Source organism: Leptonotus elevatus, chromosome 7 (genome assembly GCF_054856555.1).
Source record: "Leptonotus elevatus isolate MCC_2025b chromosome 7, RoL_Lele_1.0, whole genome shotgun sequence".
Taxonomy (NCBI): domain Eukaryota; kingdom Metazoa; phylum Chordata; class Actinopteri; order Syngnathiformes; family Syngnathidae; genus Leptonotus; species Leptonotus elevatus.
In genome coordinates, this window is record NC_141245.1 from 24,472,726 (window position 1) to 24,497,870 (window position 25,145).

Sequence of the window (25,145 nt, forward strand, 5' to 3'; positions counted from 1 at the left end):
TTTATAATCTTAAATCTTAAATAATTAATCAACAAAAATGTATAGGAACATCTTTAATAATAATAATGATAATAATAATAATAATAATAATAATAATAATAATAATGATGATGATAATAATAATAATAATAATAATAATAATAATAATATGTAGGCGCCATTTTTTAGCTGAGTATAAATGAAGACCTTTCCGACACTCAATCGAACCTGCGCATTTTGTGATCTGTTGCTAACGTTTTTGAGTGCTAACGTCTGTGATTGTGTTTCAGGCCACCTGGTAGGAAGGTGATGACGGAAGCGTCCGTGTTGGGCCTCTCGTTGAAGTCCATCATGACCTGCGCCGTGCCTTGCCTGCTGTAGCATCGCACCGTGGACTTGTGGCCGATGTCGCCGCTGCGGTACACGGTCGCCGATATCCGGCCCGACTTCTCGGCGCCCACGTAAACGGCGTCGCGGAACTGCACCTTCGGCACTGGACACCAAAAAAAACAAAAAAACAACAAGCCCGCGGCGCATGAATAAATAATAATCGAGGCACGAGTCATGTTTAAAGGTCCTCTCTCACGGTCTGACACGGAGTCGTTGATGAGGACGACGGCCTTGCCGGGCTCGCCGAGGATTCCGTTCACGGGCATCTGCAGCGCCAGCTCAAACCTCTCGGGGCCCTCCAGCACCGGCTGGCCCAGGTCGTCCAGGATGGTGACGCGGAACGTCTGCGTGGTGACGCCCGGCGCGAAGTCCAGATTCCGGCTGATCCCCACGTAATCCGCTCCAGCTGTCCGCCGTCAAAAAACGCGCCCGAGGCATGATTGACAAGACAGGGTGCTCATCGTGGGATTTATGTACACTAAAACCCCCGCTCGTCGACACAAATACATTCCGAACCCGGCTGTGATGCAGTCGGTGAAAATCCGCAACATGACACCATCTCAATAATGCGCATTAAAGAGCACAAACTCTGGATGTTTCTTGGGCTGGGGAGGAGTTCTGGTGGGGGGTGTCTGGTCGGTGCTGGATTTCACCTTCCTTGGTTTTCTTCGGTCCCCTCGGGTCTCCTGGTGTTCGGTTTAGGTGAACGGTATGAGATTTTTTTCTAATAGGTTTTCTGGTGAGCTAACAAATACACACACGCACGCACGCACGCACGCACATACACATACTCACCCACACACACAAAAAAAAAAAAAAAAAATAATAATAATAATATATATATATATATATATATTTAAAAAAAAAAAAAAAAAAAAAAGAGCAATGATGATGACATTTCAGAATTAACAATACTGAGCTCTTAAAAAAAAAAAAAAAAAAAAAAAAAAAAAAAGCACAAACTCACACGCGCGCACACCAAAAATAAAAATAAAAATAAAAAAGATTCTCTTTTCTTGCTCCATCATTGCTGTCATCCTATCTTCCCCGGTCAGCGTTACAGCGCCACCTGCTGCTTTGGCTGTATGCGCGACAGCCCGCAAATATGCTCATTCACACGCTCACTTTGAAGAGCCGGTTCAGACGAGGCCGACCTTCTGCCCACGGGCTTTTTCCTTGTCTACTTAGGACCCAAAAAAGTGAGCCAGTGAGCGTATTTGCATACGATTAGTTACTCGGCAGGTTAAGACGCAGCCGAGGGAGTCTGAGCGGGAGAAGGCGGCGGCGGCGGCGGCGGCGACGGGGGAGGGATAAGAGCCTGAAGGGATGAGATAATAGAAAAGCTGTGTGCAAAGCAACCGTCGGAAGGAATTCCAAAAGCTTCGTCCTTCATCAAAACTGAGTTGTTGTCACAAAAGGGCTGCATATCCTAAAAAAAGATAAGAGCCTAATACGGAGCCTTGAGCTTTTGTTGACATTCCACAGGTCAGTCACCCCCGCATAGCCAACCTCGGAACCACCTCGGACAACAACAGGTGACAACTTGAGCAACTTTTGTTGACTTTCCTCTTAGCGCTAAAGCGGTAAAACCTGCCGGGGCACGTACCCTCGGCCGAGACCGGATCCGTCTTTCGCGAGCGCACCGTGACGGTGCCGGCTTTGGACAGGTCGCTTCCCGTCCTCCGCACCTGCACCTCCACGAAGCCGTCGCTCTCGTCCACGTGGAAGTTGGTCTCGCCAAAGTAGAACACGGGGGCTGTAAAAAAGAAAAAGAAAAAGAAAAAGAAAAAGAAAAAGACAGACTCGCTGTCATTTCCTCTTGGCTGCCTGATAACAGTTTTCAAATTGGGCAAAAACAGAAGCACGCCGTGTAAAAAGGACGCTTATTACAGGAGAAAATGAAGGAAATGGTTCTACTGAGTTCACGCTGTAATTTTAGGACTTGAAAATGACTGTCTTGCTTCCTGGACATATATTTTGAGGGGGGTTTCCATCCGCAAGCAAACTTGTCCCGGGGGCCATTTGTGGCCCCTCCAAACATTTTTCAGCGGCCCGCGGCATAAAATAAAAACTATATTTGTACAGTTGATGGAGATTTCCACTACTACTATATAATTCATTTTAAATTCTGGAAACTTTTCTAGACATGAAAAGATACAATTGAGCTATTTCTATATTGGTCATTTGTTTTTAGAAGCAAAAAATTGTTTCTCCGAATTGTGAATCTATGACATTTATCATTTAAAAAATGGTGAGATTACTACAGATTGCTCTTGTTTTGGTTCTGAATATAAAGATGGAACTCGGGCGCTGTTTAGTACAGGGGTGAATCTAATCTAATAGGATAAAGGGACCCTAATATTTTGAAAAATTATAAACTATCTCATCTCGTTTTACAATATAATATTATTATTATTTTTACAATTATTTGACTGATTTTGCCGCATTTAATACATTAAAGTTGATTCTTTTTGAAGTGGCCCTTGCATTCTTCGACTTTTTGGACATCCCCGTCCTAAAGAGACTCAAAATATACAAAAATCATACTGAGGTGGTTCTGGGTCCAAAATTGTTCCCGTGTCTATGTACGTGTGTGGAAGAAATCGAGGGTTGCAAGTTAACACCTAAAACTTAACTAAACATAAACGCATAACAAACTTTTCAGGTACATTTGTAAGTTTCTTCTATTGAAGAAATGTTGATTGTTATGTAGCTAAAAACATCAGCGGCACAAGCAAAAATGGTCCAATATAATTATCAAGAATGGAATATACACGGACAAAATGACTTGTAAATGTTATAAACGTTTTGTAACTCAAACCAGGTATCATACAATTAGACTGCAGTTCACCTGCAACCCTCATGAGGACAAGTGGTCTAGAAAATGGACATGAGGGTCCCTCCTTTAAAACATTCCATTCAAGTGTAACTAACTCATTCTAACCCAAAAATGTGTAAATACGTTTTTTAAATACTTTGTCCGTCACTCCCAAAACGTTTTTATACGTTTTTTTAAATGCAAGAGTATACAGGAAGGCTTTAATGCAGCTTCTGACATGAAGAGGTGGCTTAAAGCGATGGTAGTTAAAAACGGGCAGCAGGTGGCAGCAGAGTATAAGAGCGCATAATGACAGTGTTTGCAACACGAAATGTGAATAATGATGAAACTTAGCAATATTCTAATGCGAATTGCTGCGAAACGGAAACAGATAGAAATATACTTTTTTTTCCTGATGAAAGAAAAAGACTCTAATCGTCCATGTTTTTATAGCAATAGAACACAATATTCTGTAGGGTCTTGCAAAATCAGTCAAAATCCAGTAAAACAGCTTGGAGCGAAGGGGGTTACTTCAGTGAAAGTGGCTGGGAGTGAAATAAATTCAAATGAATCCAATTGACTTCCTTTGCTGTCGGAACATCTCACCGTAAATGCAAACAAATCTGTGGACAAGCAGCGTCCTAAAATCCAGTAAAACAGCTTGGAGCGAAGGGGGTTACTTCAGTGAAAGTGGCTGGGAGTGAAATAAATTCAAATGAATCCAATTGACTTCCTTTGCTGTCGGAACATCTCACTGTAAATGCAAACAAATCTGTGGACAAGCAGCGTCCTAAAATCCAGTAAACCAGCTTGGAGCGAAGGGGGTTACTTCAGTGAAAGTGGCTGGGAGTGAAATAAATTCAAACGAATCCAATTGACTTCCTTTGCTGTCGGAAGATCTCACCGTAAATGCAAACAAATCTGTGGACAAGCAGCGTCCTAAAATCCAGTAAAACAGCTTGGAGCGAAGGGGGTTACTTCAGTGAAAGTGGCTGGGAGTGAAATAAATTCAAACGAATCCAATTGACTTCCTTTGCTGTCGGAACATCTCACCGTAAATGCAAACAAATCTGTGGACAAGCAGCGTCCTAAAATCCAGTAAAACAGCTTGGAGCGAAGGGGGTTACTTCAGTGAAAGTGGCTGGGAGTGAAATAAATTCAAACGAGCAGCGTCCTGGAATAGTTTGCACTTGACCTGAGAGGGAAAAAAAAATACACTACCAATATACTTCCGTTGTTCTGTACTGACTGTTGCCATAGCAACCTGATGATTAAAGATGAGTGAAGAAAGGTTACTTTTGTAGATTAAAAAAAAAGAAGAAGATGTTTTGCGTTCATGGATCGAGTCCACATGCAAAACTATTGAATTCATTTCATATGAGGACACACGACAAACAAGTCCGATGTGCGTTTTCCTTTCCAAAGCATATTGCGCCGGGCCTCAACTGACCCATACAAGTTGGTCCAACGCTGGCATCGGAGCGTCCACCTGAAACGCTTCTATTGGCCCAAACCTGCTGGGGCGTCGTCTGCTTTCTAATATGCCGCCACAAAAGAGAACAAAGCCCATGTGTTCCATTCTCGTTAGCAAATGCGCACACGCATCATCGCCGCGCCATGACAAATTATTGGGAGGAGGAGGAGGAGGCCGCCGGTCGGCTGCGCCGTGAAAGACGTGGCGGCAATAAAACACCAAGGAATGAAAGGCGATGGCCATGGGCAGAGTTGTTGTTTCCATGACAATGGCGGCGAGCACCTTGGAGAGGCTACTTCACCGGTGGCGATGCGTGTGTGTGTGCGTGTGTGTGTGTGCGTGTGTGTGTGTGTGTGTGTGTGTGCGCAGCGAGCGAACGAGTGGCGTTGAGTGAAGGGGGCCAGGGGGGGAGGGGAGGGGGCAGGGGAGGGGAGGGGAGGGGAGGGGAGGGGAGGGGAGGGGAGTGCTGTGGGAGGAGAGAGTGTTGAATAAAATACGACTGTGTGGCTGTGTGAAGATTAGGTTATCTGAGGGAAGCGAAGCACGGGAGGAAATAAAGAGATAATAATTTTGCCAAACATGGCCGATAACTGTCAGGAGGAAGCGGTCGCAGATATAGGATGGCGCGCTTTGTTCGAGCGCCGCCCCCGCCGATACTTTCCAGGTTCCGAACGGCGGAGCGGTGAAATAGTTTGCACGGCGGCGCGTACGAAAACGGGTTCACAAGATAGGCAGTGAATGCCAGGTTTTTTTTATTGCTTTTCATTTGATCGCCTTATATTTATGGCCAACGAGGTTTTTTTTTTCATACATAAGTGCAGTAATCATTTCTCCATCACGCGGGTTGTAATTCAGGCCATCCCGCAATCAGGGAAAGACACGATAACCCCGTTTATGTTCTCCTCAGGCATGTTTTTATAGCATTTACGACACTTTAAACACACTTAAAAAAACAACAACAACACATTAACACGTATAACTGAGAAAGCAACGGATATCAAAATGATTGTACAAACATTAACAGTGTGCCGATCCATTTTCTTTACAGTACCAGAACAAATGAATTTTCCAATCTAGCAAATTTAATTTATCATCTCACAATGATGCACATTATAAAACAAACCGCTGCTTTCTGTAGGGGTAAAAAGCAGGATGGAAGAGGAGGACACATAATCATTTTCAACAAAAAATGAGATGTTTCCTGTTCTCATTTTTCTCATAATTGTGCGCCAATTCAGTGGTCTGAAATGACATCCAAAATAAAAGAGAGACGAGAAAAAAAAAAAGCAATTAACTGTAGATTTTAAGAAAACGTGGTTCCTAGTGTACACTGAAGAAATACGACATCTAATTACTTGACAAAAAACTTCCCGTCCATTTATGAAAACTTCTCTCCTTCCAAGACGTAATATAGAGACATGCAAGGTAAATCCTTGGCATTTCCACTTCCAAGTTCCACCGCCATCTGCCCCGGCTGACGCCGTCCCAAAAGTGCCGGCAAAAAGGACAAAACGAGTTGCGCTCGCGTCTGTCCCTGCAAGCTTGGCAGGACGAGCGCCGCCGCCGCCGCCGCCGCCGCCGCCGCATCAAGAGTTCTGACAGGTGCCAGATTGTTCCCCCCCCCCCCACAGAGAAACCAAACAAAGATGGTTTTGGCCGCCTGCATCCGGGAGTAATCAGATCATGTAGCAAACCCGGGCCGGCAGCCGGAGGGAGCTCCGCGCGGCTTATCGGCGGGCAACGGCGGCGGAGAGCTTCAAAGAGCTACGACTCATTAAGTGAAAGGTAAACCCCGCGAAGCATCTCCGGTTACCTGAATGCAAACGCGGATTATCCGCATTTGGACCACATGCGAGGGGATGTAAATTATCCAAGAAGTGTTCAATTAATTCTAAAAACAACTTCATTTTTCTTCAGTCGCGGGACACGCATGAAAGCGGCCTATTCTGTTCTTTTTTTTTCTTTCTTTCTTTCTTTTCCTTTTTTTTTCCTATTCCGTTCTTATTGTTCCTTGCGGACAAACGTCGAGATTGTCCAAAAGCAGACGCGGAATGCTGCACCGTCATGATTGCCAAAACAGACGCTGTCAATCATGCATAAACTCAAACAACCAGCAATTGTTTACTGCTACTTGGACGGCAGCGCATGAGAACAGAGTCTCGGGCAATGAACCCCATGCTGCTTCACCAAATCAAAACCAGGGTTATTATAGTTTCGTCATTTTTATTTTTGTTCGTTTTTATGTCATTTTGAGTTTGTTTTTCTAATTTATCCATCCATCCATTTTCTGTACCGCTTGTCCTCACAAGGGTCGCGGGGGTTGCTGGAGCCTATCCCAGCTGGCTTCGGGCAGTAGGCGGGGTACACCCTGAACTGGTTGCCAGCCAATCGCAGGGCACACAGAGACAAACAACCACACTCACAATCGCACCTATGGACAATTTGGAGTGTCCAATTCACCTGCCATGCATGTTTTTGGAATGCGGGAGGAAACCGGAGTACCCGGAGAAAACCCACGCAGGCACGGGGAGAACATGCAAACTCCACCCAGGAAGGCCGAAGCCCGGACTTGATCTCACAACCTTTGCACCGGGAGGCGGACGTGCTAACCAGTCAGCCACCGTGCCGTGTGTGTTTTTCTAATTTAGTTAGTTTTAGATTTAAAAAAAAGCTTAGTTTTAGTTTATTTTTTGTTTTTAATTTTTACTCGTGCACAATATTTAATAAACACCACAGTAAAATGAAAAAAAGTAACGCATTTCTTACCGAGTGTTGCATTTTGACTGAGTTGAATGAAAAAGCAAGCAAGCGTGCAATTGGAGCCAAAAGTCAAGCACGTAAAAGTGTCGCCTCGGAGCGACGTCATCTAAAGGTGCTTTTCTATTGGCTGCTGCTCGATGACATCACTTCTGTGTGACACACTTTCGAACATCTTTATTCCGGTTAATATGGAAATAAATATACTTAAAATCATCCCCAAAGGCTCGTGTATTAAATTAATTACCGAAGACTAAATAAAACGAAAGCATTCGATTTTATTTTATTTCGTTTTTTGTTAGTTTTCGTTAACTAAAGTAACTAAACACGATCTAAACACAAACGACGTCACGAACTGGGCTGCACTGGCAAATTCCAACTTTCTTAACAAAGGTTTACAATTAATTTTGTGGTAAGTTTGTTGTTGAATTGCTTTTACAATTGTGCCTGAATAACATTGTCACGGGAAAGAATTCTGCTGCCGCATACGTGTGGACAAAAAATATAAATATAAATAAATAAGGAAATCAGGCATACTTTCATCCCTGGACGAGTTGGGGGTGCGGGGGGGGGGGGGCGGTTTGCCGACTGTCTGCATGAATCCACTTGAACTTTACGTGACAGCCCCACAGAGCTAAGTGGCTTCTCGAGTGGTGAGATTCAATTGAACCCTGGCAGCGGCTCCCCTGCACACTCTAAGATTGCTCTGCTAATGTCAACCCTTGACGACAATGAGGCACTCGAGTTTTGAAAAGCAAGCTGCGGGCCGCTGTGTCTTAATCGAGTTAACTATTTGTTCATTTTTTCCCCGTCTCCGATTTGAATCGTCGCTTTATACTGATGGTGATTCTCTGCTTGTAATAAGTGGCAAGCTGGAATTTCATTGAACTTGCCGTGTTGATTCAAACTTTAATAGCTAACGTAGCCACTTTGCGCTGCCTTACGTGGATCAGTCAAATTCAATGATAACTTTATTGTCAAATATCTGCTCTAAACATTAAGTTCAGTTCTTTTGTCAAAACAAAGTAAGAAAAACAAGCATTTGTTTGTACTGTCTTTAGTCGACAGTTTATTAAAACAAAAGTAAAAGTTAAGTCACCATATCTGAGTCTCTGCCTGTCGGTATATTAAAACAAAGTAAAGGATGACAAAACTTTTGTCTTCACAATTTTTGCTTGACATTGTTATGACGCTGTGTTACGATATTGGCAGTTGCTTATGCAGTTACTATGTCCCTCGCAATATTAACGCATGATGATGATGTATGAGCCTCTTAGTTTGTCCAGTCATTCTTATTGATAACGATATAGGCCTTTGTTCTATCGTATAGAATTGTGCATTGCCCCAGCGAGAGTTCCCGAATGACACTTTTGTCGGTGCGTCGAGATTCCTTAGCCGAGGTTTTTCAAGTCACTCCTCTTCCATGCAAGCTGTTCTTCCATGCGTTCTGCATTTAACCCTGTTCGCTGTTGTTACTTTGTACTTTTGACTTCATTTTGTGGAGGCCATCTGAATCCAGCCCTTTGTTGTTACTTTGCATTTTTGTACAAAGTCGTGTCTTTGTTTTGGGTCCTAACGCTCAATCTCACATGACAGAACGTTTTTTTTTAATAAACCTTGTGTGGTAGTCTTGGTTTGTGGGTTAATCGTACTTGACTGTCTTGTGAGTCTGCTTGTCGGTTTATTAAAACAAGGTAAGGGTGATTTACTTTTGTCCACACTGTTATATTGTTACATATATATTTGCTTATCAGTTTATCATACCTCCCTGGGTCTTTGCTTTTTAGTCTATCAAAATAAAGTAAGGGCAATGCACTTTTGTAATCAGTCATGAGTCTTCAGTCATGAGAGCAATTTTGCCTTCACTTTTTTTTTTTTTTTTTTGTTGAAAACGGGTCAGCGCATTTAAGTGCTTTGGACATCTGTTTACAAAATGAAGGGGAAGAATAATAACAGTGTGCAATTCTTTCCCATCCAGAAGCTCCTGCAAACACACAAACACACTGTCTGCATAACAAGTCATAATCATACCTTTCCGACACCGGAGCCGAATATACTGCCGAGCAAAACGATAAATTCCACAAGTGGCGTCTTGTCCTACGAGCGTTCTGACAGCAGCTCAGCGCGCATTCCGGATGCGGAGGCGATATCAAGCAGCAATTAGCTCAGCAAGAAAGGGCAAGTCTGCGGAGAAGCGGCTTGAAGGACGCTAAGAGTGCAGATGGCCCGTCGGCGGCCGGGAACGTAAGCCTTATTTGGAGGACGGCCGTCCAATCCGAGCGGGCCTCTTGTGAAACTTGCTGCCGAGACATTGACGCTAAAGCTTTCAAGGTTGTCAATATCGGCAGCAGGTTTGTAAGACGCAACAAAAGGTGAATTGAGGCCAAGGTGTCCAGCGTCAGGATGAGTACGTGTTACAGCCATACTGAGTCAGTTTATTAAAACAAAGTTTTCTCGGTCTCTCCTTCGGTCTCTTGAGGCCTCCCTGATTTTATGTTTTTTGGATTTGTTGGGGTCTGGATGTTTCTTGGGCTGGGGAGGAGTTCTGGTGGGGGGTGTCGGGTCGGTGCTGGATTTCACCTTCCTTGGTTTTCTTTGGTCCTTCCTCGGGTCTCCTGACGGCGGTGTTCGGTTTAGGGGAACGGTATGAGATTTTTTCTAATAGGTTTTTGGTGAGCTAACAAATACACGCACGCACGCACGCACACACAAAAAAAAATAAAAAATAAAAATAAAAAATAAAGAGCAATGATGATGACATTTCCGAATGAACAATACTGAGCTCTTTAAGAAGAAGAAGAAAAAAAAAAAAAGTTAGAGTGATCGACTTTTGTTTTCAGTATCTTGTGATCTTTTTTGCTTTTTGGTTCATTAAAACAAAGTGATGGCAATCGGCTTTCGTCTCGTCTTGCAAGTCTTTGCTCACCATTTTATTAAACCAACGTCAGTCTGATCCACATTTTTCTTTGCTATCTTTGCCAATTGGTTTATTAAAACAAAGTAAGGGAGATTTGACTTGATTTGTCTATTTTGCTAAGAAAATGTCAATCCACTTTTTTTCTTCACTGTCTTATGAATGTTTGGTTATTGGTTTGATCCTGTTCACAGTCTGGTGAGTCTGCATGATAATTTATTAAATTTATAATTTATTAAAACAAAGTCAGGTTGAATGACGAGTCAACACCGTCTCGTGAATCTTACGAATCCTAAGTAAGGCCTGATTGACTTTTGCTTTTTATGGTCTTTGCTTGTCAATTTGTAAACACAAAGTAACGGCGTTTGACTTTCATCTTTACTATCTTGCGTATCTTTTTCCTCATGAGGGCAACACCGACTCTTGCTTTTGACTTTCTCACGAGTCTTTGCCTTTTTTGCTTCATTAAAACACGTGAGGGGCGATAGAATTTTGGATTCACTGCCTTGGGGGAGGCTTTGCTCGAGGTACTCAGTACTCCGCTGATGCATTTGACGTTATTCCGTTTCCTTGACACGTTTGAAAAGAATCGGAAAAATATCAGTCGTCTATTTATACATTCGATCCGAACAAAATGAGCGCCGCGCGTACTGCACGTGACCCTCAAGCGCACGCACACGCACGCAGCTGCTCGCTAATTACATGATCCTCTTTTATATTCCGCGTGTCCTTTTTGTGCCCTTGCTTGCTCTTTGGAGACACGCGGATGACTCCCTCTTCATGTTTTCTTCTTAAAATGCAGAATTTTTCCCCTTTGACTTGGACTTTTTTTCTTTTTTGCCTCGACACTTCACAGTGTCCTTGCGACTCCTCGGATCGAATGGTGCGGATTACCCCGAGAGAGCCATAATGATCCGCGGGGCTCCTTTAATCCGCGTGCCAGCCAAATCGGCGCAGTCTATTAACCGCGCCGAGAGTAAAGTCGGAGGCCTTAAGATATGCAAATGAAGGCGAGAGCAAGAGTTTGAAGTTTTTAAGACAAAAGAGGCGTGATTGTGACACCTCACAATCAGAGCGTGAATATCCCCCCCCCCCCCCCCCCCCGTTTTTGTTTTGTCGCGGAGGCGACGCGGCAAATCAGCCGCCGCGCCGCCCTGATGACAATTATATTCCGACTGACAAGACTCGAGGCGTCGCTGGGCCCCCTTTTTTGTTCATTTGGCAGTTTGTTTTTTCCCGCAGACAACAACAAACGTGCCATCTTTCACGCGCCAGCGCAAACTTCCCAGGAAGCCACAAATCTCGGTTCCCGGGCGCCGGTGCCAAACAAATCAGATTTTAATTACACCCTCGCGGCGGGCGAAGGTACGCTAGTTAGCGGGAAGAAACGAGGGCGCTCGGAAAGCAAATTCTGTGCCGCTGATTCGGTTCGGGTACAAAAAAAGTCGTCTTCCACACAAACGCTCGCATTAATAAGCGGAAGGCAAATATATTCGCTCCGTCTTTCGGCGCTCGAGGGAGCGCATACGCGGATTTTTATTTCTATGAATGGGAGCCGCTTCTTCGTTGGAAGGGAACACGTTCCAAATATCAACATGCTTAGCAATAAGGTATAAAAGCCCGTTAATCGGGTGGTGCGTGTTGAACTTTTCAAGCCGTGGCGCTGACAGCCGAGAAAATACTTGAACAAGCGTTAGATGGCCTCACGTGAAATTATTATTGTAGCAGCACGGACATAAAGACGTCACACAGTAAAACAAAGTAAAGGGCGAGTGAGTTGCGGTGGTCCTGCCTGTCATGTCTGGGAAGATCTGGTTTTGGTTGAGGGTCCCGATTAGTCCCGAGTGGGTTCCAGCCCTTCCGGGTTGACCAATCCGGGCCCTCAGCCATTTATGCCTGGCCCCAGGTGTGGCTCGTTACCCAATTAGTGTGAGTGTATTTAATTCCCGGGCGGTGATCGGTCGGCGTGGGATCGTTGCCGCTTGTCACGGTCACCCCCGGAGTTCTGTCTGTCATTTTGATTTTTGTATCTTTTCAGTTTGTTGTTTAGTTAGCATTAACCAGTACCCTGGTTAGTGTTTTCTGTCAAATAACGCACGGCAGTTTCGAAACTCCTGCTGTGGTTCTACCGTAATTCAAGCCCACACCAAAAGGTTTGGAATTACACACGCCATTCGTAACCTCGTTTGGCAGTTCCGGCGTAAACCGAGGACCTTTTTCTACTAAAATCTGAAAACTCTTACTTTCGTGGTTACCGACATAAGCTCGTACCATTTAAAAGTGGCATAAGGGAGCCTTTTTGTACTAAGTGTACAAATTTCATTTAATTAGCAACTACCGTTTAGTTCCGACAAAAGGCTAATGCGAGCGGAGCTAAATGCGTGCTCACACGTCCCTGGAGTGCCTGCCCGCCCATCCAGCGTGAAATTATGCAAGCCAGCGAGCATGTCAGAAAATGTATCTGTGTGTGAGATTTGTTACACAAAGTGTAATTAGCCCGCTGATGAAGTGCCGTCCACATGAGTGAAAATAAAACGGATGATTTGACTTGTTATGGACGCCCCTTTTCTTCTTGAGATTCTGGCCTAGCAACCCGCTTAGCTCGTTGCGACCGCTTAGCTCGGGCCTTGGTTGTCACGGTAACGAAAGCCGCATTGGCCCCGCAGTCGAGGGCAGCGAAGCGACGAGTGGCGACGTGTCGAAAAATAGGCGCGCTCACTTAGCGCAACACTTCCTGTGTTTCATTTTTATTGTTTTATATTCATAGCTGAGAAGTGTCATACAAATATTTGAAAAGCAAAAACCTTATCATTGCATGGCTCCATGTTGTATTTCCTAAACTGCAAAACCAAATAACTGCCATGTAAAATATCAACAATAAATGTTTTATCTCAGAAGCCGTCTTCTCTTTTGAGGTCAATCATGAGCCCGAACGTATTGATGTCGTCACGAATAGCTCTTAACTCGCTGCTTATGTAGCTTCAAGTGGGCTAAGTGAGCATAACGTGATTACGTAACTCATTTGCTCCCAAAAACGTATAAAAACGTTCTATTTTAAATATTGTCATGGTCCCAAAACCGTATTTATCCGTTTTTTTATTTTTTATTTGTTATGCTAGAAACGTATTTTTATGTTTTTTATGTGGGTATACAGAAGGCTTTGATGCAGCCTCTGACCTGAAAAGGTCGCTTAAAGCAATGGTAGTTATTACAAAAAACGGCCAGCAGGTGGCTGCAGAGTATAAGAGATCAACCAGGGCCATGTTGCAACAAGGTCCTTTCCCCCATTGCAACAGGTTTGTGAATGATGATGAATCTTAGCTATATTCTAATGCTAATTGCTGCAAAACGGAAATACAGATACAAATATACTTTTTTTTTTCCTGATGAAAGAAGAGACTCTAATCTTTCTTTTGGCAGGTTCCATGTTTTTAATAGCAAGAGAACACAATATTCTGTGGGCCTTGCAAAATCAGTCAAAATCCAGTCAACCAGCCGGGAGCGAAGGGGGTTTCTTCAGTGAAAATGGCTGGGAGTGATGAGTTAATTAAATAATTCTAATTAATCACATGATTAATTTAAAAAAAATATGACATGAACTTCTTTTTTCGGTCCCTAAAGGTTGTATCCTGCTGAGCAGTGAACGTTTGTGAATTGTTGTGAATGTAACGAGCATTGTTTTTTTTTTTTGTCAGGGTTCGTTCAAGGTCACAAAGACGTTCGCTAAGAGTTTTGATGGTCGCCGACAATTTTTGTTGAAGCATGTTCAAGATATCCTTGCAACAAGAAAAAACATTAAAACTGTTGTTTGTTGTATTTGTTTGACAGCAGAGAGAAAAATTCAGCAAAAAATATCGACCAATTTTTGCCGAATTATTGGGGTTGTCTTTATCATTATCTTATGTAATGCATAAGTTGTGCGTGTATGATTCTCAGCCAATTAAATTGGCTGGCCATGCAAGTGACGTGTCGTTTGCAAAACAATCCTTTATTTTATTTTTTCTTGAGAGTTCAGTATTGTTCATTTGGTAATTTTACCGATTTGACATGTCATCATCATTGCTCTCTTTTTTTTAATTCTTAATTCATTTTTATTTTGTATGTGCATGTGCGTGCGTGCGTGTGAGCGTGTACTCATGAGTTCAATGGATTGGTCGCAAACAATCCTGTCGCGAAGGCTCCCGTTGTTTACTCCAAAGCGTCACAAATCAGCGCCATCAAAGCTCCATTCAGAAGCAGAATGACAAAAGAGGACAAAAATGACACTTGCCAAGCTGCAGTGCCAAAGAAATTAAAAACGATTGCAGCTCCAAATATATATCACAGGCTGGCAAAACCCTGACAGCATGTCAACACGATTGGACGCTTGCTAAATGTATGCGGGCGCGTTTAATACGATCTACGCCCGAAGACCTTTTAGCGTAAAAAAGTCCAAAAGTAATAACCGGGCCTCGTAGCCAAGCAAGATAAGAGTTTTCAATTCCATTAAGTGATTGCGCTTCTTTTAAACGCCATAAAAATAGAAGGGAACAAACAAAACAGTAAATAACGACAAGGAAAATGGATGACGCGTTTTCTCGAGACGCACTCAGTCAAGTCAGATCGGGTCCAAATTGAGCGGCGCCGCGCAGCAGTTTTCCAACAGCTGTCCTGAGAGGCCGCCGTGCCCCCGTGTTCGCCGCCGCTCAGGTTGCAGCGGACGCCGCATTCCCGTCACGTAGCTTCCCCTCCTCCTCGCTACTTAAGTAGGTCAGACAAATCCACTTGAAGCCGGACTTCCACGGGAACCTGTTTTACGCCGTCGCTAGGTAGCGAGACGACGGCTGCGTGCCGCAGGTGAGCACGATCCGGCAAAGCTTTTCTGGCCATCTTCGACGGCGGCGATGCGGCGCCAGCTTTGACTTTGCGTCATTAAAAAAACTGGCTTTCGGTTCGAGGGCGTTTGCATCTGATTGCAATCGGGACCCGTTGAATTGCAATCGACGGGAACAAACTGTCAAGCTCGACTTTGCTACTTTTTTGTGTTTTCTTTGAAATGTACGTCGAAATCAAAAAATTGGACGCGTGTCCCGAGCGAGCAAAATTGCCAGCACCGCCCTCACACTGAGATTGCTCAATGATTGGCAGCCATATTGTTGTTCAATATTGGGGTGGGGGGGGGGGGTTGTTGTTTCCCAAAAAAATGACTGTAAAAATGTTATAGAGTATAGGAATATTTTTAAATGAATAATCAATACAAAAAAAAAAAGAAAGATTTTAACAGTTATCATTTCAGGACATTTTTTATTTCTTGTCGGTTCTCGTGTAGCTCTGCTATTTGAGGCTAATTTACGGAACATGCACTACCGGTCGAAAGTTTGGAGTCACCCAGACAATTCTGTGTTTTTTGGCAATTTCTTTCTCTCCTGTTCTAACATGATTGCACTTTCATTATTACTTTCTAATATCCATTAGCCTTCTTGGAAATTGGCCTCGACACAGTAAATTCTGTAGAGTAAATTTGACTCTATTTAGAGTGGGACCAAATAGACTCGGTTTTAGGGTAGGCTAATATTTACATTTGGAAGAGAGTAAAATAAAGAATCGGAAAAAAAAAAAATCACGCAAGGTTTGAGGAATGAACTTACGACTTTCAGCTTGGGAGACCATCTGAGCTATGCCCCTCCCCCTCCTCCTCCTCCTCCTCCTCCTACTACCTCTTGGAGTTAAGGAGATTTCAGCTGACATGAGCGATATACTAACACACAGCAGGAGCTGCGTGGCTCGGGGAGTAGATCGGCTGTCTCCCAAGCTGAAGGTCGTGAGTTCCTTCCTCAACCCTTGAGTGACTTTTATTTGTATTTTTTTTTTCTTCCCATTTCTTTACTTTACTCTCTTCCAAGTGTAAATATTACTCTAAAACTGAGTCTATTTGGTCCCACTCTAAATAGTCAAATTGACGCTACATAATTTACTGTGTAGATATTGCGCCAAAAAAATAACACGTTTGCAGCTCGAATTGTCATTTACAACATTAACAACGCGTAGTGTATTTCTGATGAGTTTAAAGTTATCTTCACTGAAAAAACAGTGCTTTTCTTTCAAACATCAGCACATTTCTTGGTGAACCCAAACTTTTGAACGGTAGTATATTTTTGAAAAGTGAATATCTCCTAGCAAACTTGACCTGCTGTACATTCATGTCTTTGGGGGGGGGGGTGGGATTAAATGGTACAAAATGTCCCTGAGCTCGGTGTATTACGCTAACAGCCACAGTAGCTGCGGGTGGCTAATGACGCCAAAATGACGACACCTCGCCAAATGTCAAGTCCAAATGCTAATATGGGCTAAAAAGGCAACGCTGATGCAATCAGTTTTACCATCAAAACTATTAGCATTTGCAACATCAAAAACCCACGCGTCTCCTTCTCTCATTTACACATTCCTTTTTACATGCGCGCTATCAACCAACATCAATCGCTTCAGAAGCAAGGCAGCATCGTAGAGTAGCGAAAGAAAAAAAAAAAACATCGGCGAGTGTTTTGCTGCATTGCTTGAAACGGGAGAAATTTGAGCAACCCGCTGGACAAACATGAAAATGTACATTTGAAAGGTGGTAAAGTGAAATCAATGTTCCCGGGGGGGGGGATCGGAACCGAGTCCTGATGCAAATTAGGAAAACTTGCAAGTACAGTCAACCGTCGCTCTTCATGGAAGAACACGACCGAACCCGAGCGAGGTTCGCCCCAAAAACCATTACCAGTGTCGACGTTCATCATTTAAACCACAAATATAGCAGATATTAAGAGGCTTTTGAAATTCTTACAAACTTACTTTAATTAGTATTTTGCCATGAAAATAAAATGGACAGGTACGGTTTTCCTCATCTTTGTCTTCACTTCCTGGATTTTTCCGTAAAAAATCTCGCACCAAAAAAATGCAGAGGTCCACACCAATTGTCACCTACACATGGCGGCAAAGCACTTTTCTGTATTAGACAAAGCTATGGCCTGACTAAGGAGAAGCTCCTCCCCTCAATTCGACGTAGGGTCTCGGCAACAAGATGCCACCAGATGGCGCCATAACAATATTTTTTTTATAAGACACAGCTTTGGTTTCTGCAAATAAGTGAATAAACAGCAAATAACGGACAATATTTTCTCCCCACCAAATCCACAATTTTATCCCTTTCATTGTAGTCCAAATTAAAATACAAGAAAAAAAGCACGACATTAGTTTATGTAAATATAAACGATGAGAGTGCAACACATCAAAGACAAATGCTAATATGGCTGAAGAAGGCAATGCTGACGCAACGACTTTTAACATCCAAATCTAAGACACCATCAAACAGACACGCCGCTTGCTCTTTCCTATCATTATCATTATTATTATTATTATTATTATTTGAGGTCTTACCGTCTTCCATGTCGGGCACGATGGTGATCCTGGCGCTGGGGAAGCGGGCGCCCAGGCGGCCCCCCATGGGCATGCTGAGGGTGAGGTTGAAGCTCTCCTCCGTCTCGTAGAGCGAGTCGTCGATGACCACCACGCGGCACGGCTTCTCCGCCTCGCCCTTGTCGAAGCGCAACACGCTGTGGTGGTCCTCCGGCCGCGAGATGTAGTCCGAGTAGGACAGCACGGTGGTGGGCACCGTGCCAGCGGCTGACGCTAGGGCCATTGACAAAAATGGAAATGAATGATTGGCAGAGTTCACACTTACAACTTGGAAGGAGTCAATGGATTCCATTTTCGTTTTGCCCGGACGCATCATTTCACATATTTGCAATGAAATGGTAAGCCTTGGGTTTAATTGGATTTTTTTTTTTTTTTTTTGGTCTGGTTCTTTTGGATTATTTAACATGCCCTCAGGTCAAATTGACCCATTATTCATATTCACTTTACTAAGCTTTAGAGGTTTCATTGAATTTGTCTTCATCTTCTCCCATTTTTCAACTTTAACTCTGCTGTTGTGTTGCGGGTCAAATTGACCCATATTAAAAGTAGAAGTTCAAGTATGACGTTTTTCTGCTAGGCGTGATCAACATACACAATTAATCACCCCCCTCGTTTCTGGCACTTCTCAATAATCAAACACATCTCGGGTCAAATTGACCCAGGAATATGCTAAATTCATAGTTAGGCTTTGGAGGTTTTATTGAATTTCTCTTCATCTCCAAAATAATTACTTTTTTTGCCTATTTACATTTCAAGTTTTCAAGTTTAACTCTGCTTTTGTGTTGCGGGTCAAATTGACCCATGTTAAAATTTTAAGTATGAACTTCTTCTGCATGGCATGGTCAAGAGAGATAATCAGTCACATCTCGGGTCAAATTGACCCAGGAACGTTAGTGCTCAATTCACAGACAGACCTGAGAGACGCAACTGTATTTCATCTTCTTATGGTTTATTATTTCACATATTTAAATCAAATGCTTAGTAGTGTCGTTAATAATGGGTCAAATTGACCCATTATTCATATTCACTTTACTAAGCTTGAGAGGTTTCATTGAATTTGTCTTCATCTTCTCCCATTTTTCAACTTTAACTCTGCTGTTGTGTTGCGGGTCAAATTGACCCATATTAAAAGTAGAAGTTCAAGTATGACGTTTTTCTGCTGGGCGTGATCAACATACACAATTAATTACCCCCCTCGTTTCTGGCACTTCTCAATAATCAAACACATCTCGGGTCAAATTGACCCAGGAATATGCTAAATTCATAGTTAGGCTTTGGAGGTTTTATTGAATTTCTCTTCATCTCCAAAATAATTACTTTTTTTCAAGTTTTCAAGTTTAACTATGCTTTTGTGTTGCGGGTCAAATTGACCCATGTTAAAATTTTAAGTATGAACTTCTTCTGCATGGCATGGTCAAGAGAGATAATCAGTCACATCTCGGGTCAAATTGACCCAGGAACGTTAGTGCTAAATTCACAGACAGACCTTAGAGACGCAACTGTATTTCATCTTCTTATGGTTTATTATTTCACATATTTAAATCAAATGCTAAGTAGTGTCGTTAATAATGGGTCAAATTGACCCGTGGTGTTTCCGAGGAATGAGCATAAGAGGAGTGTTAAACAACCTTGTTCTTCTGTTTTTATTCATTTTATGTTCTGGTGTGTCTGCCTCTATACGGCTTTTTGTTTTTTTTCATGTTCCTCGTGTGTCCCATAACGTTGTCACCAGGCCGACTTTGCCGGTTTTATGTGCTAAAACTTTTGCAAGACATGATTACGCTTGGAAGTTGGAGTGCCGGTGTCGATTTGAGACAATATGCCGACGTCCATTGTTTCAGAACAATCGGGACAAATGATCAGCTTTTGCGCTGAGGCGTACTTTAATCATCTTTTTTTGTAGCCCTTAAAAATTCACTTGAGAACGTTAGAGAGAGAAAAAAAAAATCATTCAATGCCCTTGTAACAAAAGATAATAATAATAATAATAATAATAAAAGTAATTTGCATTTGAGAGAAACGACCTCCAGCTGACAATTTGGTTTTACCTTGCTGGGTGAAGCAAACCACCATGAGCTCCTGGCTGACGTCACCGCTGCGCCTCACCGGCACCATCAGCTCGCCGACGTCCTCCTCGATGTTGTACGCCGCCGCCGGAATGAACACGGACGACTCTGAACGGGGGGGGGGCGCAAAATCGAGCGTTAGGAAACTCAAAACTGGTCCTCGCGTCCCTGGATATATATTTTTCGCCTGAGCGTGATGAAGTGAACGAGAAGCGCAATGAGCTATTAGAGGGGGAGCCAAAAAATCGTTTAAATGCAAAACGTGCACTTCGCACGCCGTTGGATGTTCTGTCCACAGAACATTGACTCCGATATGCACTCCCAGCATGAGAGGAAATACACGACTTTGATTCCATTTCGGTGTAGTTATGAACGTTCACTTTTGAACGTAGCAGCACATTGCTCGGGCAATCAAATGTCGAAAGAGCACACAACAAGATTCACACACTTTTTTTTTTTTTTTAAGGTGGTATTGTAATACTTTTTATACATGTACATTTTAATATCACATGATAATATAAATATATAAATTCTCTATATTTTGATAAAAAAAAAAGAAGAAGCTATTTATAGTTTTTTAGGCAAACGCCATTTTGTGGAAAACCCTTTTTTGGTGGTATATACCCAGTTATTAAAGTTTTGGGGGATTGTTTATTCCAATACAATCAGTGGGTGTCGATTATTCTTGGATTTTCGCATTACGTGGACGGAGCAAAGTTCTTCAAAATGAAAATTATATAAAATAAAAGTTATAGGGCATATATCATTTAATTTGTTAATTTTGATTAAATGTAATCCCCAAAATAATTTTACATCAGCATTTTACAAGTTTGATTATTTTATATATTATTTATAATAATGCTATATATTTTAATTTCATTTCATGCATTCGTTTATTTCAGGCAGTGGACAACCAAAACTAATTTCCGACAAACCTGGCCTGAAAGTGAGTGAGAGGATGAAAACGTATACTGTATACATTATTATATGAATAAATTAGTCCGTTTTTAACTAGAATTGGCTTTATGTGTCCCTAAATTTATTTTTGACGTTGATTTAATAAGTGTCCTTATTTCTTTGTTATTTTTTTGTAGACCATCAAGTTTTAGAGAATTTTTTTTTTTTTTTGACTTATCCAAGCAATGCGGATTTTTACCATGCGTTGTAATTTATTTGATAGCTATGACGTTTCAGAAAATAATTCCATCTGTTCCTGAGCCTTTAATTCATATCATTATCATCCTAATGAACACTTGAGAAAAATGTAGGGATTCGAAATCAGTGCAAAAAAATCCATTTACATTTTTTTACTTGCATTTCTGATTGAAAAAGCTGCTGACATTTTTTGGGGTCTCCCATAAGTAAATGCCACATGCACCACCTCCTGCCGCTCCTTGGTCGCCGTGGCAACAAAAGCGGTTTTCATGAGACAGCACCGCCCCTTCAAAACGGGGCTGAGTTCTGCAAGTCTTGCATAATGATGTGCAAAAGTGCCCTGTTGTGTTGTCATTTCTTTATCCGAGGGGTAGTTTGACAAAAGCTTGTCACAGAAGTTAATTAGAAACCTGTTAAAAAAAAAAAAAAAAAAAAAAATGCATAATTTCTCTTCATTAGGCCTGTCAATCACAACGCAAGACTTCTCTATTGCAGCTTTTGTTTCCCTTTTTGCGTGGGCATCAGTCGTTATGCACGCGAACGGGACCTTGACAACACACAACAGCTCCCGGCGCAGTAAAACAAACAAAGTGTTTTCTTTGTCGATTCCCTGAGCTGCCAAAAACGCATCGAAAAAAAAAAAAAAAGACGAGGAACCCATGTTGTTGAAACGTCGCATGACGATTGTCCACCAGGGGCCCGATGTTGCGCGGGACAAACGAGCAACTAAACATGCTCATTTGCATAAATAGTTGACAGCCAATCCCGCCTTCCCCCAGCCGGCAAAGTCCCCTGAGACTTGCATCTCCATATTTATACGCTGCGCTGTTCCTCATCTCAGCACTCGTGTATGTTCGGCGACAGCGGAAAGGGTTTACAGACGCCCTTGTTCACTTGTTGTTGTTGTTGCACATCTCCCCCACCCCCATATTTATTCCGTGACCGTTCCACACGCAAAAAAAGCGCCGCCGCTTATCTGCGCTTCCCTCGCGGCCGTGGCCCCGATGAATATCCTTCAGCACGAAAGCTTGACCCTAATGTGGCCGCCAGATTTATATCCTCCAGATTGCGAGTTCTTCCCCGGAGGTTTGATGTTTGCGCGGTTTAGAGCGCGGTAAACACGTCGGGATTTTTAACATCTGGCAAGTCCTTGGTAGAAAAGACACAGCAGGAGCACTCCGATAAGAATGAGACATACAAATAAATGTAAACCATCATGGAAGGAGGCACAAATACAAATACACCGAATGGCCCGAGGAAGTTTCTTTTCAGGTTGCATTTTTACTATATATATATATATATATATTAGGGGTGTTAGAAAAAATCGATTCGGCAATATATGCCGATATTACAGCGCGCAATTCTCGAATCGATTCGATATGCGGCCAAATCGATTTTTAAACATAATTTTTTCATGGGAATATTCAACAAAACGTCTTACTTAGGGTTAGGATTCACACATTAAGCATGGAAGAATGTTCTATTAACGGAACATTAAGCCTTAATATTTGATTTCAGTGCTGTTCAAACATGAAACAGACTGCAATCTGAATTTTCAGATAAATACATTTTCATACAAATCGTACATGTACAAGTTTACTGATTAGTATTTTCCAAATTTGAGTTAAAAAAATAAATAAATCGCAATAGTAAATTTATAGATTCGTATCGGGATTAATCGGTATCGAATCGAATCGTGACCTATGAATCGCGATACAAATCGAATCGGCAGGTACTAGGCAATCCACTTCCCTAATATATATATATATATATATATATATATTATATATATATATATATATATTATTTTTTTCAAAGGCATTGTGGCCTTTATTTTACAATATTATCTGATCATCTTTTGCAATAGAGGGAACATGCTAAAATTTGGACAAATACCCCGTTTAATGATCTACTCGGATACTTTTAACTCATTAACTGCCATTGACGGCTATAGACGTCAAAAATTCATTTGAACTATTGCTGTTAGTTTCACATTTTTTTCCCACTTTTGTTAACAAGAGTATGAAAACCTAGAAAAAAAATTGTACATTAAGAACAGATATAAAATTTGTGATTAATCGTGAGTTAACTATTGAAGTCATGCGATTAATTACAATTAAAAAAAATTATTGTTTGACGCCGCTAATTTTTAAAATAATATATATATATTTTTTTTTAATTAGGGGCATCAGGCGATTAAAATTGTTCATTGTAATTAATTTAAAAAAGAGTAATCACACATTTTATATTTGTTCTTAATGTACAATAAAAAAAATACTAGGTTTTCATACTCTTGTTAACAAAAGTGGGGAAAAAAAATGTGAAACTAATAGAAATAGTTCAAATTAATTTTTGACGTCTATAGCCGTCAATGGCCGTGAATGAGTTAATGAGATGTCACATGACCTCAGCTCGCTATACGAACGAGTTCTCAAGTTAATCCTACTCTTTCGGAAACTGAAGCGAAAGCCCTTGGGCCAAAGTCAGCTTGCTCCTTAAGTTGTCGCCCACTTTGGCAACTTTCGACTTCGTCTCTATCCCATACTTTTCATAAAACCCTCTTGTTATTTCTTTGGCTTTAGTCATTTTGCCGCACAAAGCCGCCTCCCCCCGAGAGGCCACACGCACTCTAGTGTGTAATTGCCACTCGCTCCCAAGTCGTTTGTTCATGGCCGCGCTGCGTTCTACAGACGACGGCGCATATGCTATGATTGCAAGTGGCGAGGTCATCCTACCTGCGCACCGTGCATTTGACCCGAATACACTTCAACGGTAAGTGGTTGAAAATCAGGCTCCACTTCAGGATGAATATCGTGGATTGCGTTGCTAAATGTTGCCACTTCATTAGCTACCGCGACGCAATCTGCTTACAAGAGGTCTTCGGTTTCTTGCCTGCGCTAAAAAGTAGCAGTAGACATAAACAGAGAAAATAATGGTATGAAAAACAACCTTAGGTTTTAAAGGGACATTCAGTGATCCCTAGCGCCATCTAGTGGTGAACTAATAATTCATTCATTTTTAAAAAAAACGACTGTTTAGGTCAGTAGTATGCAAAAGATTATGTTGCATCCAGTGGGTCGACTGAGGTGGAAATTCCAAGTCCAGAAAGTAAAAACCCTGCTACAGTTTGGCTTTAGCCCCTGGTGCTAGCTAGCTAGCTCCCTAGCAGCTAAACGAGCATCATGGGAGCTAGTTAGCTAGCACCTGAGGCTAAAGCCAAACTGTAGCAGGGTTTTTATTTTCTGGACCTGGATTTGCCACCTCTGGTCAACCGCAGCTTACCTTCCGCAGTTGGAGCCCGCAGGTGGTCGTCACGAACTCCCGTGATTCGGGCCCGTCCTTTGTCAAGTTCTGCTTTGCCCTCGCAAAGCTTTTAGTAGCTTTTTTTTCTTACTAGCTCCTCCCGCTAGCCACTCTTGTTAGCCACTCCAGCTTATGGCTCCGACTAACTCCCGCTAGCCGCTCTTGTTAGCTGCTGTGGCTAATTCCGGCTCGCACGGTCTTTTGGCGTCGCTCGCCAGGCTTCACAATGGCTGCCAAGTCGCTGTCGCCGGCCGAGATGCTCTCGCAAAGCTTTTACTAGCTATTTTTTCTAACTAGCTCCTCCCGCTAGCCACTCTTGTTAGCCACTCCAGCCTATGGCTCCGACAAACTCCCGCTAGCCACTCTTGTTAGCCACTCCAACCTATGGCTCCGACGAACTCCCGCTAGCCGCTCTTGTTAGCTGCTGTGGCTAATTCCGGCTCGCACGGTCTTCCGGCGTCGCTCGCCAGGCTTCACAATGGCTGCCAAGTCGTCGCCGGCCGAGATGCTCTCGCAAAGCTTTTACTAGCTATTTTTTCTAACTAGCTCCTCCCGCTAGCCACTCTTGTTAGCCACTCCAACCTATGGCTCCGACGAACTCCCGCTAGCCGCTCTTGTTAGCTGCTGTGGCTAATTCCGGCTCACTTGGTCTTTCGGCTGCCATTGCTCGGCGAGAATAATAAATAAATATGATTTGGTGGTAGGCTTGCGAAATGTGGTCTCTCCTGCGCGCTTCTAATGCTATTCATTGACCACTAGATGGCGCTAAGGACTACAAACTGGGTCTTTAAGTAGAAGATCATCAAAAGGAAATGAGTAAGTAAGTGCGCCTTATTCGTCCGCAACTCTAAA

At 42.6% G+C, this 25,145-nt stretch overlaps 1 protein-coding gene across 1 annotated transcript in view; it reads right to left on the reverse strand.

The window, feature by feature from the left end:
* Window positions 1-25,145, reverse strand: part of frem2b (FRAS1 related extracellular matrix 2b) — a 97,869-nt gene that overhangs the window by 23,272 nt on the left and 49,452 nt on the right. Inside the window, exons 5-9 of the mRNA XM_086080436.1 lie at window positions 19,818-19,943; window positions 17,731-17,982; window positions 1,976-2,125; window positions 566-775; window positions 275-472 (exon numbers count right to left, since the gene is read on the reverse strand). Coding sequence (XP_085936562.1) covers window positions 275-472; window positions 566-775; window positions 1,976-2,125; window positions 17,731-17,982; window positions 19,818-19,943 — 936 coding nt within the window. The remainder of the gene's footprint in view (window positions 1-274; window positions 473-565; window positions 776-1,975; window positions 2,126-17,730; window positions 17,983-19,817; window positions 19,944-25,145) is intronic.